The sequence below is a fragment of the Trichechus manatus genome, unplaced genomic scaffold (genome assembly GCF_000243295.1).
Source record: "Trichechus manatus latirostris isolate Lorelei unplaced genomic scaffold, TriManLat1.0 scaffold00066, whole genome shotgun sequence".
Classification (NCBI taxonomy): Eukaryota; Metazoa; Chordata; class Mammalia; order Sirenia; family Trichechidae; genus Trichechus; species Trichechus manatus.
This window is the reverse complement of record NW_004444002.1, coordinates 151,635-169,209: the sequence shown is the minus strand read 5'-3', so window position 1 is coordinate 169,209 and position 17,575 is coordinate 151,635. Positions and strand designations below refer to the sequence as shown.

Here is a 17,575-nt window from a genome sequence, read left to right as displayed (position 1 = left end):
GGAAGGGGTGGGGCTGGGAACTGAGGAGGAGTTAAGGGAGGTGGGTATTGTTCAGAGCCCCACACTTGCTATTTCTAATTCCAGGAAGCAGGCCTGGCTGTTTCACCCTGACTGAGCTGAATTAAAACATAAACCATGAGAGAGAGAATTCTCAGCCAAAGGGGCCTTTAGAAGGCTCAGCCATCAACTTCTACACCCTTAGCACTAGGTTGACTCTTATTTCATCCATGGTGCCCTCTATCTTTTTCCTTTTCCTGCGGATTAACTGAGTTCCTAACCAGCAGCTGCTTTTTTTCTGGGCTGTGCAGAGAGTGTGACAAGTGTGAATTTTACCACAGGCTACATCTCCTGAGGAGAAGGCTCAGCATTAATAGTTTAAGAGGTGTGTAGGACCCTGGGAAGGGAGTGTTGAGGAAGTTGTGATGGAAAAGTGGTGGCAGCATGTGGTACAAAGAGGAAATACGAAGGAATACAATTCTGCCATTGACCAAGCTGTATGAGGTTCAGTCTTCATCTCTAGCAATGATCCCCTTAAACCTAATCCCTATGTGTCCACCACGGGACAGTGAAGCACACGCAAGCTGGGGCCAGAGGTGGGCCTCCTGGGTTTCCTTTTCTGATGTTAGTAGGTGAAGTGATGAGGCTTTATGAACCCTTGGCTGGGTTAGCAAGGACTTGAGTCTCATATCCTAGAAATAGTCTTCTGCATAGTACTTTCAACTTGACAATTGTTATCATCTCCTTGGAGCCTCACACTAATCCTGCGAGAAAGGCAAGGCAGGGATTATTTCCCTCATTTGGCAGGTGAGGAAACTGAGGCTTAGAGAGAGTAAATGATGGGCCCAAGGTCACATGGGTAGAAAGTGATGGGGCTGGAACTTAAAATAAATTCTCTGCTTTTCCAACTCATTCTCACTGCCTCTCTGCACTGCAACTGATATTGGGTCTAGTGGATTTCAGCCACACAACCAAGTTTGTTCACCCACTTGGAGTTTGTTCTGATGGGATCTCATAGTCCTGGCATTTCCCTAGGCACTGGTCCCTTTAGATGAAATGCTAAGAGATGTTTGCAGACAAGCCCATCCAGCGTATGGTAAAGGAGCCCTGGACACCAAGCCAAAAGCAAAGGACAGCCGACTGGGACATTGGGACAACTGGGACTTACTCCAACTCTGACCTGTTCGGGCCAGAGACATCCTTTGCTCCGGATCCCACAGGTATTCGTTCATGAGCTGCAATTTCTGCCACCAGGTATTGCCTGTTGGCTGACCCTGACCCTCTTCCTCCTCCTTTTGCTCCTCTTCTTTCTCTTCCTCCTCCAAATTGGGTACCCTCATCACCCGAGCCTCTTCCTCTGCTTCCTCCTCTTCATCTGCCAAGTAGTTCTGGTTCACTTCATCCTGATCATCCTGGAACAGTGACAAATCACAACCCCCTTTCTTGGTAGAAATATTTCCAATGGAGCATCCCACCAGCCAAAAACAAATGGAAAAGGACTCAATATTTGGAGACATTTCAAATTTCCACTTCCTCATAAACATACCAGTTGTTACAGAGGCAGGTTTTCCTTCCCTTTGTTCCTTTTGGGGAAATCTTTATACAACCTACTTTGACTCAGTATTCTTTCCAGAGAGTGCAGATTTTATTCTCAGCTTCAGGCATTTAGTCTCTTTCCCCAAGACTGCTCATGTCACTACCTTGTCCTGGGGCCTTGACCTCCTGCTTGACTTTGCCTGGCCTGTCAGGGCAGAGCTGAGCTCAACACTGGAGGATAGATAGTCGTTTTAGACACTTGTTTGCATGATGGAAACAAGTCTAAGCTGGTTTCATCCTAACACCCAGTAAACTTTCAGCTGCCCACCCTCACCATCCTAAATTGTATCTAAAAATAGCCTGGGTCAGCCATCAGGAGGAGAGGCAAGCTGCTGTATCCTTCCTCAAAACGTAGACTGCCTTCCTCAAAGAAATAAGACATGGGGGATTATTTGCTGCTTCTCTGCTGTTGCCCTAGCTGGAAACTAGGTTGGACAGACTGGTTGGACAGACCACCCTGAGGGCTGGGACCCCAACAGATACTTCCTTAGTCTCCCCCTGTACCCTAGGCAAAAAGCTGGGCATGTAGTACACGCTCAGCAAGTATTTGTTGATTGACTGATTACTGCTGATTACTGATTACACCATTACTTGAAATGGAAACTGTAACCTCTGAGTGGTTCTATGCAAATTTAACAAAAGAAAGAAAAAGAAAAACTCAAACTTCACCAAGTGGTGTTTCAAATCCCTCCCAGCCACAGTCTGGAGAGTTGTATCTTTGCTCTTTGGGGGTCTGCCAAGGCTCACTGCAGCAGCAGAAAATGAAGCCACCCTTCCTTCTCTCTGCTGTCCAAATCTGAAGAGTGGCAAGGCCTCTGCACCTGTTTGGGGCTGGATGTGTCAAATGATAGGACCAGGGGCTCTGTGCTGCCCTCTCCCTGCCTGATTCATCAAAGGCCACGTAGAGGGCACTCAGCTAGAAATGCTGCACTTGGCGGGGGGATTCAGGAAACTAGGTTGTTTAGAATCAGTAAAAGTGATACAGAATGACAAGGCTCTACTCTTAGCTGCTCAGTACTATCTAGCTCTTGCTTGTAAGCACTCTTGAATTGTTCTCTAACTTGTTCAAATGTACAGCTTTATATCACACATCATATAAGAACTGACAGGGATCTTCAAGATTTGCTTGTCCAACTGAGGCCCAGAGAGGGGACATAATCTAGTGAAAGCCACATAGTAAGTTCATGACAGAGATGACAATCTCAGAACCTCTATCTCTTGATACCCTGGACAATAATGTTTTTTTTCTCTATCACATTGAGCGTAAGTGCTTAGGGGTGGTTTAGCAGATTTATGAAGCACAACAGTGTGTTGTTAGATCATGTTCCCAAGAGATTGGAGGCGCTTACAATCAAGGATTTCCGACTTTGACATGGGCTCACAGTGTAAGGCTTAGGAGAATAAACCCCATCACTCACTGTTGAAAGCATTAATAAATGTTCTTAAATCTCCTTCACTTGTGTATGAACCTAGGTACACATTTGACCTCCCAAGCTACATTCTGAACGCCCAGGGGGCAAGGTATTTATTTTCTAACTCCTTGATGGACCTCCGTGTGTGAAGCCCAGAGCTAAGTACACAGTGGGTGCTGACTAAATGTCAATGATGATTGCCTGATTTAAAGCTCTGAGCCAGGACTCTGGGGAATGCTGTCATGGAGCTTGTCACCCTGACCTCAGCAGTCATGTGAACTGTAGAGGGTAGTCATCATGGCCCCCAGAGAACCTGCCGCAATTAAGCTCGGAGAATTTGAAGTGTAACATTTTATCATGGAGTAATTTATATTCCCTTTATGTTTTCTGAATAACTTCATTTTTTCTCTTTGTTAGCCGTGCATGCCTGCCGCCTCCGCTCCACAGAAGAGGCAGTTGGCCTTGGCATTAGCCTGATCTTGTTTGTAGATATGAGCTCTCATGATAACTCCATTAAAGATGGCTTGTCATTAAAGCCTTGCTGTTCTGGGAAGAATGAATCTTCTCAGAGCTAATTTCCCCACAGCTCTCACACTGCCTGAGCCTTCCTTCAGGAACCTCAAATACCCGTTTCCTTCTCCCCTGCTTCCAGGTACAGGGGAAACCTCATGTTATGCAAGAGCTGCCTTCCTAAAAAGTTCCTCATTGATTAAATCCTGTGTAAAATGCAGTTTTCACGAAACTATCTAATGAAATCCAGTAGAGAATCCTTTGGTAATGAGAATGTTTACCCCCAGCCTTCTGTTTTTGTCAGTTTCTTAAAGTGGCGTGGTTCTCATGTGATCATGTATGTGAGTATGCTGGGATATGGAAGGGGGTGGGTGCTGGAGTCATCATGTTGCCCTAAAAGGGAAGAGTCTGAAGGGCAGAGGGTGGCTCCATTTTGAGCAATCTAAATATATAAACATATAAACAAATACATAAACAATATAACCCAAAGGATAAATTTGGGCCCTGCATTGAGTAACACCTTGTAAACATTTAATCAGTTGATGATTTTTAAAAGATAAATTAGCACACGGTTATTATACACTGCCTCAAATAATTTCTTTTTAACTCACTTGAGTATTCCCCATAAGAAGCCAATTCCCCCGATGCGTTTAAAACCAAACCAGTTGACAACAACTGAAATCATACACACTTCAGAAACATTCCACAGAAAAGAAGCCAGGTAAGGAATAGTTATATGCTCCACAGATTATGACTACTTTGAGAGCTAGAAGGGACTTTAGGGAGTGTCAAAAGAAAGAGTCTACACATTGTAGCTGGAAAGCTAAGGGAAGCCCTTTGTAGCTTGTTATGAGGTTAGAAGTATTCGTGTTTCCCTCTCTTGGCGGTTGATAGTCTTTACTCAACTCCCTGAATATGTAATCGCTGAGGGAGGTTTCAAGACTACACACCCCACCACCACCGCCACTGAAAGTACTGTGTGTGGCATAGATTAATGATTTATATCAAAGTAAATGCAAATAAACTTTTGGATAAAGAAATTTATAATGCATTCTGGAAATGAGTGGTGACACCAAAGGGTTGTGTGTATGTGTGCGTGCGTGCATGCATGTATGTGTTGGGCAGGATAGGGTGGCAGGCAGGGTGGCAATGGGTGGGGTGGATTGGGGGTTAGGGGGTTGCATACTTCACAGTGTAATGGAAAGAGCACAAGACTAGAAGTGAAGAGACTTGCATTCTCACTTTGGCTCCTCCACTAACTTGCAAGTCACTCCCGGGTTCTAAGCCCCAGAAGCCTCCTTTACATAATGAAAGGTTCTGGAGAGATGATCTCTAGGATTCCTCCCAGCTTCCTATATCGAGGATTCTATGATTATAGCCAGAGTTTGGAATTTCTGCGTTAGAAAAAGAGCAGCTGTGTTCCTAAGAACCTACCACCCGAAGGGATTGAGACAGCTGGGTAGGCAGTCTTTCCTTTCCTCTTCTCCTCCCCTTCTCTCTTGGTTAAATTTCTTGCTATCAGAATGAAACCCCTACTTGCAGACTCCAAAGGTCTGCTCAAATTCTGGACTTCCAAGGAAAAAATTTAGAAGGCCCCTTATTCTCTGGCATCTCCCCCTTCTCTCATCCTTATCTTTGTTTTCCAGGAAGAAGGGCTTCCTCCTTCCTTCCAGCAATGTGGGGTGCCCTGGGGTGCTGGGAGCCATCGCTCCCACTTGAAGCCTGGGCGTTCATAAACTTCACCGTTCCTGCTAAGCACAAGGAAAAGCAGCCATAAGCCTAGACCTACACAGCCCCCAACCTACCCCACCAGAAAGGGACAGCAAAACGTTCTGCTCCCTAGGACTCACAAGTCTGTAGCGATAGCCATGGGGAAAGGTTGGAGCCCTTCTGGACCGGAGTTGCTGTCTCATGGCTGCTCAGTGGGCAAAGACGTGGCAGAAGCAGACAAGTGGATGAGAGTTCTGGAACTTCTGCTGGTACAGGAGACACTGGCTGCTGGGGACACTTGGCACCTAGTAAAAGTGAACCCTCCTGGCATGAGCCCTTCCCCAAAATAATCCAACATGCCCCTCTCTCATTGGTTGGCCACTTCCCCGAATCAAGGGAAAGCCCTTATGGAAAAGCAAGCTCATCATTACAGAGAGTGGGTGATATTCTGGGTCACGAGGATGAGCGACTCACCCCTTCCACCTTCATGTCTCTTCCCACCCCCTGCCCTTCTCCAGTGCCTGAGATACAGTGGGCCCAATGGAAATCTTAAGTTGTGTTCTTCTCAATTGTGAGTTGGATATCAGTGTGTGCAGGGGTTAGAGTGTGGGTGGGAGTTGGGGTGAGGAGAGATGGCTAGGAATAACTTGCTTTTTTCATAAGGCTGATCTCATGCAAAAGGATCCAGAGTGTCAGGAAAGATTCCCTTTGCTCTCCCCGCACACGCACACACCAAGCCACCTACAATATTCCTTATTTGTGTCACTCTATGAGCCTCTTAAAATAAGGATTATGCTTTCTGATTTTAGAGGCTAGGACCACCCTTTACTCCCCCTGCCCCCCAAAGAGGGTCTTGGACATAAAGAAGGCTTTTTCTAGCCCACATGTCAGAGTGGCCCATCAGTCACTGCCCCTCACACACACACACACACAGACACACAGACACACACACACACATACACACATACCCCTTGGAATGCTGGCCAAATTTCTGTAGTGGTTGAGATCTATATTTATCACTTAGCATCAGGGCAGGGAACAAGCCAGAACTTTGCAGTGTCAGTTTCCCAGACATATGTAACTCCTGAAGCCAGTGTGGGATACAACAAGAGAACAATTAGTAGAAACAGCCAAAATACAGCATTTTTGGTCTGTTTGGTCCACCCAACTGCAGGCTGGGTAGCTAGGAGGGCTGGGTGGAGTTTGTGACCTTTCCTTCACAAATTAACCCCTCCCCCCATTACATCCAGGTGGCTGGTTATGTTGCAGATGTTGAGATTCTGGGCATATATTCACAACAAAGCACAGTAGCTTAGATAGGTAGATTTATTCACAACTCCAAGTCTAGGCTATTCTGATAAAAACAGCATCAATTGTGGTTAATTTTAAATTAAGATTCCGTTTACTGGAACATTACTAATCAGCACTCTTCCTTAACAGAGTCTCTCTCCATACCTTCTTTGAAGAGAAGGAGGCCACTTTGGAGTTTAACAAAAGCAAAATATATTCCAGGGGATAATCTGGTCTCAGTAGATATCAAGCTCTATCTCTTACATCTTCTCCAAGCCAGTCTTTGACATGATTCCCGAGACCCTCGGAAGTCTCAACAACCGAACCAAGGGTAGGTTAACTGGACTTGCCTTACTAAGGCAGAAAAGAGAGTATGGTCATTTTAGCAGCATTCAAAATCCAAGACTGGGAGGACAAAAGGGGACGTGAAGTGACATCACGTAACTCTCAGGTGTAACAAAAAATTCCATTCTCCAGAATCTCCCATTCCCTAGGTTCTGGGTAACTGAGGGTTTGATATATACTTAATACATTTGCAGTGTATTTTGACTATAGCCCAGGCTGCCTTCTGGAATGCCAACTGTTGGGTGGGATAAAATAACCAAATCCCCTAGGATCTCAAAGACAGAAATCTGTATGAGTTCACACTCAGAAGACTCTAGTTAAAGGAGAAATCATTCCTGCCAATTTTGAAACAAAGCAATATACTTAACAGTGCAGCAAAATGGAGCCAGAAGAAGTGGCCAAGGGGGCTGCAAAGGAAGCAGGGGCTACAGAGGCCAGAGAGGAGGATGAAAGGGGAGGCTTTGAATTTGAGAACAGATTCAAAGGCAAATGATTCAAGTTTCTAAAACTACATGTCCAGTCCTTGGGTACAGGTGTCAGCAGCTGCTTCTATAAACCTGTTATCCTGGTTGCCTGCTCCAGTAAAGCCACATGTTTGCTGGCAATGGCAACTAGGAAAAGAAACATTCTTTTGGGACTGGATCCTCCTGTTCCCAAAGGAAGAAAGAAATAGCAGCACCTTTCAGAGCATCTTTGACTTTACCATGAGATAGGCTAGTTTATGGCATCTGTTCTTGCGGGTCATTTCTACAATTGTGGGGAGGGGGTTCAGTGTGTCCCTGAGCCATAAAGGAGCAGTTGTGTACTTTCCCTACCCGGGGATTGACTAAGTCCTCCGGGAGTCTCTGGGAGGCCATGTGCAATGGAGTTTAAGGGTTGTTAGTTGTTGGATTCACGCAGGCATTACTGAGTATCCCCTAGAACCCCAGGCCCTTCCAGTATTAGAGACCCTGTGGACTTTGAAGTTGTAGGTAAGGAAGCTTCAGGCTGGGCCAAGGCCTAAGGCTGCCTGTGAATGCTGCCCAGCATAGGATGTCCTCTCTGAAGCGCACGGAGGAGGGGGCACTCACTTGGGGCTGCAAAGATCAGGGAAGGCTTCCTGGAATAGGCGGGGCTTGGGCCGGACCTTCAAGGGCATTCCTTCAAGCTGGAAAAGCGACTGCCCGACTTTGATGATGCCAATCTGGTCCCCAGTGCCCAAAGTTCACCTCCCTCCTGAACAGCTAGCTTCTGAGTAGTGGCCAGCAGGTATAGCCAGCAGGCTCACTGGCTAATGCCAGAGGGTTTCCTTGACCTGAATGGTTCAGATAATGGTCCTAGGTCCCTACTTCGCTGGGTTCCGGGAAGAACCCTTAGTGCATCACATTCCTGAGCAGAGTTTCCATCTGTGAAGTACAGTTGTACGGTGAGCGATGCTTTCACTTCCAGGGACTGAGGGTCATGGTTTTGTGACTGTATAAGCCTAGACCCCTAGGGGATAAAATGAAGGCTTGGGAAACTGTGAGGTCCTTGTGGAGATTCAAGCCTATTTCCAGTGGCTAAAAGGCACTAATGAGTATAATGCAGGCAAGAGACTTTGCTTCAAACAAACAACTAATTGGAATTAAGAGAAGAAGTGTGCAGAGACCCCTAATGAATGGATATGTTAATTGGTCTTCTTTGCTAGCCCCTTGGGCTTTGGCTGTGACATAGACTAGCCTATTAGATGTCTGCTCTGTAATAGCTGCTGAACGCTGGGGCCCTTTATTGCCATGGTAACATTGATGTCTAGAGTCTAGCTGAGCCCCGGATCTCTTAATTTACTACTCAGGCGGCTACAATTCTTTGGGTTTTATTATTCTTTGTGCCCCGGTGCCAGAGTGGCAGTGAATCATGCTTATTCATCCTGTGCACCGCCCACGGTGTCTTTGAATAAGTCAGGGTGTCTCTTACTGTGTGTGATGAGCAGATTATTAAGTTACAGCCTATTTCTGCCTTAGCTAGACTGGTGCCTCTCAGAAACCCAATGCATTTCTCCAACTGCTTGCTTACCTGCTGCATCGAATGACTTTTGGCAAGCAGAGTGATGGCACTGCAGTGGGCCCCGCAGAGGCCCAGCCTCAGGAGCCTGGTGCTTGCCTGGTGGGCAGGGAGGAGTGGAGCAATACAGGTGGGGCAGGATCTGCTAGGAGGATGGACCTCGGAGACATATGCCATTAAAAGGAGGCAGCTGGAGTCATCACTGGGAATGTGGTGCTGGCTAGGTGCTAGAAGTTTCAGTCCTTCTAGGATAAGGGGTTGGGCCTATGTGGAAAAGGAGCTCCAGAGGAAGGAAGTAGCCCTACAAGGCTGGAAGCTACAGTGGTGGGGTGAGGTGACGTGGAATGGACTTTACCTTATTTTATAGAAGATCTTTGTTATAAGAGCTGGTCACAGAGACCAGCTGCCTCTGAAAGTTAGTAAGCAACTTGTCACTAAAGGTCCCCAAACTTTGGTAACTCAGTATGTTGTTGTTAGTTGCCGTCCCGTCAATTCTAACTCATAGCGACCCCACGTGTGCAGAGTAGAACTGTGCTTCATAGGGTTTTCAAGGCTGTGACCTTTCAGAAGCAGATCGGAACATCTACTGCCAGGGGATAAGGAGCAGGATGGAGTGCTTTACTAGATGACCCCTCAGGACTCTTCCAGCCTTGAAATCTTGTGTGTCTATATATGACACTGTTTACTTGATCAGGATATATGCTAGACTTGGATGATACTTTATATGTACATGTGCTTGCTTCCTCAGCATATAGTGCTAAAATTGGGATGATACTATATCTGCGTGTGTGTCTGTGTCTGTCTTCAGCCATAGATGGAACTTCGTAACAGGTACAAAGATCTTTTCCTGACACCTCTGTAGCTGAAAAATGGACAACCTGAAACTAAAGATAAATTTTGCAATTAATCCCGAAATTACAAACAATTCTTGCTAGCAGGAGAGAGTCTTGAGGTGCTTGGATTTTGTGGTTTTGTTTTTTTCATTTCACGGCAGTTTGGCTGGGCATTCTCATGGGAGAATTGGCAGACTATAGAGAAAACGGTGGGCTAGTGGCACAGTGGTTAAGAGCTCAGCTGCTAGCCAAAAGGTCGGCAGTCTGAATCCACCAGCCGCTCCTTGGAAACCCTATGGGGCAGTCCTACTCCCTCATATAGGGTCACTATGAGTCGGAATCTACTCAGCGGCATTGGGTCTGGTTTTTTAATTTTTATTCATATTTGGAGCAGCTTTACAAGGCTTTTTTTCTGTTTGTTGGGAATGGAGGGTATAGGGAGAGATCTTCTTGAGCTAACTAGATTCTAAGAGGTAGAGGTTTGCCCTGTTACAGGCTGGGCAGAAAGCTGTAAGCCTAAGGACAGTCAATCAAATGTGCCAAGCACAGAAGGGGCTATTAGGTAACATTGGTCTTTTGCACCAGCCCCTGCAAACCTGTTTATTATCAGCAGCAGCATTTCTCCACGCAAAGGACAGAGATATTAATCCAACTCAAACCCACTCTGGATTCAGCAAGCACCAGTCAGAAATCACATTGGCTCCCAGCTGCCTCTTAAATCAAAGTCAAATTTATAAGCAGGAGCTTAAGGTCTCTCCATCAACAGCCCTGCTCAGTTATGCACTTGTTGTGAGACCACAAGAATGCCAACTGATTTCTCTGTTTCACTGTCTGCCCACCTTGAAAGAGGTCCAGGTGTTCCTGCTTCCTCACTCTTAAGAATGCTGTGGGCCTGAAACTCCTCAGAAGAAAATGGCAAAAGACCTCTGAAGTCAGGTGAAATTTGTGCCTATTAGGGAGGATAGCATTGTGTTTCAAAAGTGTGGGCTTTATAATTGGAACTGGGTTTGAATCCAGTTCTTACTCTTAACACCTTAATAGCTGTATGACCTTGGGGAGGTTACTTCACCTCTCTGAGCTTCAGTTTTCCCATATATAAAATCATTGGATTGGTATAAGGAGTAACCAATTTTTTTAGGGTTTCCACATTTTTATTTTTATGTATATATCTTTTTTTATTGTACTTTAGATGAAGGTTTACAGAACAAATAGGGGATTAACTAATTTCACTAACAGTGTGTTTGGTCTAGTTCTCTCAATAAAGGTGACGATTATTTTCTTATCAGTATAATTGTTATAGGTCTTAGGTGGATGTTGTTAGTAAAGTGATTCCTAGAGCACATGGTTTCTTAGGACTATTCTTTGTCAAGAGAGCAATTGAATCTTAATCCAATAGCATGGGGGTGGGAGTGGGGATGGAGATAAGAGGGAAGCTACTTGCACTTCTGACAATTATTCAATGTGGAAATGGGAACAATGATGTCTGGATCCATTCCCCAACTAGGAATTCTGTGCAGAACATAATCGGGTGGAGGTTTTCCTATCTTCACCTTGGAGCCAAACAAACAAAAATACCTTGTCCTTTCTCAAGGGCACTTTTAACAAGTCAGTGACCTGAGTGGTAAAGGGAGCAAGCCCTCTTGGGATGGAAGTAATGTCTCCATGGGCTGCTAATGTCTCTCATGTTAGGGATTTGGGGCCAGGCAGGGGCAGGAGTATTTGGGGGTGGAGTGGAGGGAAATGGTGAAGGTAGACATGCTAAGCCTGGGATGGAGCTGTGTTTTAGGGGATAGATAAAGCCTTTGAGAGTCCTCACTCACATCATACCATGCAAAATGGTGGTTCCAACTACAATGCACCCAAGAATCACCATGAGAGCTTGTTAAACATACACATTCCCAGGCCCTAACTCCAGAGTCCTAACTGAGTAGGTCTGGAGTGAAGCTCAGGAATTTTCATGTTTAACAGATGACTCAGAAGCAGGGGGTTTCTTGAACTATGCTTTGAAAAATATCATCTTAATTGGAAGGGGTTTCCTTAATTTTTCATTAGAGCAAGTACCCAACAGAAGAAAAGCATGAGTAGTTTAGAACATAGACTTTGGAGTCAGATAGAGTCAAATCCTCACTCTGCTCGTGGTCCCCGAGCTCCTTGCTCTTCCTGCTCTCATCACCATTCCCATAATGGCACACACTCAATTAGGTATTTGTATATTCTTCTCCCTCTCTTGGCAGCAAAATCCCCTTGCTCTGACTGGTCCCATTTCATCCCCACTGTCTTCCTGCATATGTACACCTATCTTTTTGGCAGTCATTTCTCTCTGCCTCCAAGCCCGGTCCCCTTTAATGAAGTGGCCACCAGTTCTCCTCTCTAAACACGGTTACTGTGAGGTTTGAATTCTCTGCTCTGCCTAATTAGAGGCGCAATGTTAGTTACATTGTTTGGGATTTTTTTCTAATTTATAACCCTTGTAGCAACCTCAAGGAGCCCTGGTGGCACAGTGGTTAAGCGCTTGGCTGCTAACCGAAAGGTTGGCAGTTTGAACTCACCAGGTGCTCTGTGGGAGAAGATGTGGCAGTCTACTTCCCTAAAGATCTACAGTCTTGGAAACCTTAAGGGACAGTTCTACTCTGTCCTAGAGGGTCGCTATAAGTCAGAATCGACTTGACAGCAATGGGTTTTGTTTTGGGGGTTTTTTTTGTTTGTTTTTTGGTAGCAACCTCAATGCAAGTGTACAAACTCAGGTTCTAAACACATAGCAAAACATAAATACTGACATTCTTGTAGCAATAAGCACACCTGGGACCCAGATAGTGGTTTCTAAATACCATTCCCCATTAAAGTAATGACAGCTCTTTGAATAAATGGTTGATTCTGGGGCTGGGGCAGGGAAAGTACAAGTTGAGCTAGAAAGGAAGGCTATGCTCAGACATGTCCAGAGGGCACAGAATCTATCTTGAAGGGACTCCCACTGGCCAAAATATGAGCATTAAAATAATAATGATGATAATGAAGCTTAACACATTGAATTAAAAAAAAAAAGAATCTATGAGTTCGTACTGATAACAAAAAGGCGGAGGGAAGTGGAAACTCTTCTTAGCAGAAGAATGCCAGAAAAATTATAATAGAATTAGAAAATTGCTATCTTATAACCACCAATTTAATAATAATACAGGCAAAGATCTTCAATGGATGCTAAAACCATTGGCGAAAGATTGTGGCAGAACAGGATGTTCATGCAGTCTCAAAGTATTACCCCACAGACTACTTGCAAATTTTTTAAAAACGTACCTTTACAATGAAGAGTTCTAGCAATATCACCTTAGCTAAGTGATCAAATTTAGCATCACCAACAACAGGGCAATGACATATGTGTCTCCTGATGTGATACAATAAGAAGTACACAGCATTACTTCTGTAGTACTCTTGCCAAAAATATTTAATCTGAATCTAATCATGGGGAAACAATCAGACAAATCCAGATTGTATATAAGACTTGGACTCTTCAAAAATATCAATATCATGGAGGAAAAAGGCCAAAATACTGTTTTAGAATGTAGATTAAAGGAGACTAAAAAAAGATGATCAAATGAAATTCATGGTTCTTGATTGGCTCCTGTATCAACATAAACAGCTAGAATGTTTTGGAGGTAATTTGAGAAATTTTAGTATGGACTTGATATTGGATGATATTATCCTATCAATGTTAAATTTCTTAGAGGTGATAATGGTATTATGATTATGCAAGAGAATGAGAAAATATTCTTATATTCTTATTCTTAGGAGATACGTGCTGAAGTATTTAGATGTGAAGTGGCATGATGCTTGCAATTTAATTTCAAGTGGTTCAGACAAATACATACAAACAAATATGTGTATTACATATGTGCATGTATGTGTATATATATAGAGAGAGAGAGTAGAAAGAGAGAATGAAGAGAGAGAGCAAATGTAAAATGCTAACAATTTATAGGTGAAGGGTATGTTGGTATCCATTAGAGTATACTCTCAATTTTTCTGTAGGTTGAATATTTTTACAAATAAAAAGCTGGGAGAAAAACATAACTCCTTCTCTTCAGATCCATCTCAGATACGCCTTCTCATACCCCCAACACTCCCCTGCACCCCAATTTTTATGCCCCCGACATTCCCCATCCCAAAGCAACAGGAGAGAGTTGGAGGTAAGGAGACATGTAATCAGGGAAAGCTTCATGGAAGCAGCTACATCTGAGCTTGGCCTCCAGGGATGGGGTAGAATTTATCCAAGCAGGGATGGGAGGGAAAGAACTTTCCAGAAAGAGGCAACAACTCAACAAAAAGCTTGAAGAATATTGAGCAGAGGTTCTCAACTTTAGTGTGCACAGAAACATCCAAGGAACTTATTAGCTGTTCAGATACCCTGATCCCAACCCCAAAATTCTGACTCTGCAGGTCTGAAGTAGGCCCCAGAAATTTGCAGTTTTAACAAGCACTAAGATGAATCTTAGTCATAGCCACCACAACGGACTTAACATACCACCGATCATGAAGATTGCACAGGACCGGGCAATGTTTCGTTTTGTTATAAATAAGGTCACCACGAGTTGGAGCCAACTTGACATTAACTGACAACAACAACAAGAAGATGAATCTGGAGCTGAAGTCCGAGGACCATGACTTGGAAAACATTAGCATGGGCAGTTGCTTATTCCACACACATAGAGAATGGGTCCTGTCTCAATCCTACTCAGCTGAATCTCTCATACGTGGGTTGTCACCAGGGCTGACATAAACCTTCAGAGGGAAGTCCCCTGTACTAGACCTGTTAGTCATGCTTTCTGCCATGTCCAATACTCTGGTCACTGCCCCCTCAGGCATGGGGAAGTAACCTTGACTGTACCAGGAATGGGCCTCACAATTTGGTGACAGATAAGGTGCTGGCACAAAGAGCTCGTCCTGATAGGATTGATATAAATAAGCTAAGCCAGTCAGACTAGCACCCTCTGGAACTGTTCCTAGAGACTATGGAGAGCATTTTTCAGTCAGTGGCAAGAGGAGAACAGAACAGACTTACGGAGAGAAGCAGGGACATCATGAAAGACCAAGAAAACAAAAGCTGATGCCTAGAGCTGCCTTGGAATCTTGTGGTTTTCCAGGCCATATGTATCTTCACTATAGTCTTTCTTTTCTTGAGATATCCTAAGTGGACTTCTGTTCTCTATGATAAATTAATGCACCTTCTATGAAGTCCACAGTTCTTAGAGAACTCCTATTGTCCACACTGCAAAGGAAAATCTCTCTAAGACATGCTGCTCCCTACCTGAGAAACTGGCAGGACAGAAATAAGCCGATTGTTTCCTTGTCTCTTGTTTCTTCAAACAGACATACAAGCCAAGAAAGGATACCCCAAGACCACTTCCTCCAGACTCTCGCTACCTTCCAGGTACCTGTGCCCCCAAATGCCTCCCTTTCTTACGTCCAGTCCTCCTTGTTTGGTTCAGGCTAGTGGAAATCCCAATCTGTGTAGTCCTTTTCTGAACTGTTTTCTTTCTGCTACCTCTGGCTCCAACCCAAGCAGAGCCCAGCTTGGTAAATCTATGCCTCAAAATGAGGAATTTAAACAATTATCCTCTGTTCAGACAAGAGCAACAGCTGCTGGAGAGGGTCAGAGAAGGGAGAGCAGGAGGCGGTGGGGAAGTCATTTCCACTAATCGCTATGCCAGTGGGCCATTCAGCCAGAGGGACTAGCCATCTGGTTGAACTCTAGGTGGGAAGATTACCATTTCAGGCCCAAAAACACCTATATCTCACAGATTTTGGATGCAGGAGGTAAAAATAAAAGTTCTGGTCCAGTTAGACTCTGGGGCTCCCAATCTCCAGCTCCTTATAGGATACCAGTCTTTAAGCCACCCAAATTATCCTTCCACCCTTCCTTTGTGAAGGGAAGCACAGTTTGGCTTGGCATTGACTTTGCTCTGCCCTTTGCCCCCTAAGATTCTATTTTCTGAGCAGGATGACCAGAAGCTACCAAAAGTAAGAATCCTCATCCTTATGTGCCTATTCCTCTATCTTCTTAAAACCAGGACACCATCTTCTGAACTCACTAAGTATCCAAGGCAAGGAGAGGGATTCTAGCCTCAGATTTGCTGTAAGTACATTCTGTGATGTTCTAGTTAGTCGCTTATGCTCTCTGAACCTCAGTTTCCTCAAAGGACTGCTGTAAAGATACCATGCAATCACATCGGTGAAAGTGCTAAACAAATCATCAGACCTTCTTGCACAGCAGTCCCCTGGAGGAGACATGATGAGTTGGAATGGCCTTACTCCCCCACAGCCTCCTGTTTCTCCCCTCCTCAGCCCCATGCTGGCAGATGTTGTTCCAGCTTCAGTGAATAGAGGGAATGATTATCTAACATCCCAACATTGTTGAAGATAAAAAGGGTTTGCAAACAATGAAAGCAAAAGGCTTATATGAACAAAAGAAATACTTGAGACTACTGAGATTAGAAATATCTACTGAAACCTCTTTATACAATTAAGTGGGGTTAGCAATATATGGAAAATGTGGTCTTTGGATCTCACCATTGTACACCTCCTGAACTACCATCTAGGTGTCCCAGTGCCTTTTGATGTAGATTTCGGCAAGGATCCCCCAAAGAGTTAAATCCAGCTGGTTATTTACGAAGTGTCTAAGGAGCTTCAGTTGCTGTGTCCTCTAGGAATTCTTGTTCATCAGTATGAATTTGCCTGACAAAAGCCTGACTAAGAAAGTGGGGTGATAGATTAAGGACTTCCATTAACCTAGGGGAAACCCTGGTGGCATAGTGGTTAAGAGCTACAGCTGCTAACCAAAAGGTCAGCAGTTCAAAACCACCAGGAGCTCCTTGGAAACCATATGGGGCAGTTCTACTCTGTCGTGTAGGGTAGCTATGAGTCGGAATTGACTCAACGGCGATGGGTCTGGTTTTGGTTTTTGGTATTAACCTAGGAGACAGAAGGAGGTAATTCATCAGATGCTTTAAACATCTTCTCTTCTCTGCTTAATGAGACATGCAAACCATCCAACTTGAAAAGTAAGGTCAGGTCCAGTGTCTTATAGTCATAGGGGAAGGGCAGGGAGAAATGATGCATCATATGGTACAGCAACTACCCCTGAGCACAGCTCGGGAGGCAACACCATCCTGAGGAAAAAGTGTGGATTCTGTAGTCAAACAGACATGAGTGCAATTTCCAGTTCTGATACTTTTCATCAGTGTGACTGTCAAGAACTGTAAAGGCTCTGAGATTTTCCCTTACTTGCAAGCTAACAAGTTAGCCTGCCACATTTTCATGGATGCTGGCAGAAGACGTGAGACTCCTGGGTCAGACACAAAGGACTTTATTATTCCCAGCAATAGCAGTAGCCAGAGTATAAGTATTTTCTTGCATCAGTTCCCCTTGCCCTGAAGCCCCATGCTGCGGGATGTGTTACAGAAGAGCAGAACTTACAGAAATGAATCTTCCATGGTGGGCAGTAAGTAAGTGGTTCACTATGTAAGTATCCTCGGAAAGATAGTCTGGAACAAAGGCAGTAATGCCTCTGCTCATAGGATGTGCAGAAACATGAGAGACCCACGAAGAATTGTATCACAACAGTGACCACGAGCAAGTTATCTAACCTCTCTAAGTCTCATTTTTTTCACCTGTAAAATGTGTATCACAACAGTACCTACTTCATAGAGCTGTGAGGATTAAATGAGTTCGTATACATTAAAGTGCATTAAAGTGCCTGGCACTTAGAAGATGCTAAAAAAAATTAGTTTCATTCCTCCTACTTTTACTTTCTCACCACCATTACTAGAAAGCCCTTGTCATGGTTTGAATTATGTCCCCCCAAAAATGTGT

At 44.4% G+C, this 17,575-nt stretch overlaps 1 protein-coding gene across 6 annotated transcripts in view; it reads right to left on the bottom strand.

The window, feature by feature from the left end:
- ATP1B4 (ATPase Na+/K+ transporting family member beta 4) overlaps window positions 1-17,575 on the bottom strand; it is a 95,846-nt gene that overhangs the window by 23,827 nt on the left and 54,444 nt on the right. For 3 of the 6 annotated variants that reach the window (XR_002824588.1, XM_023734258.1, XM_004379576.2), the window contains exons 1-2: window positions 5,366-5,595; window positions 1,166-1,409 (exon numbers count right to left, since the gene is read on the bottom strand). Coding sequence is in view for 5 of the 6 variants with exons in the window: in XM_023734258.1 (XP_023590026.1) it covers window positions 1,166-1,409; window positions 5,366-5,428 (307 nt within the window). In the remaining variant the exon portion in view is untranslated. Of the gene's footprint in view, window positions 1-1,165; window positions 1,410-5,365; window positions 5,596-17,575 lie in introns of those variants that run through there. The other 3 variants (XM_023734259.1, XM_012556487.2, XM_023734260.1) reach the window with 2 other exon arrangements.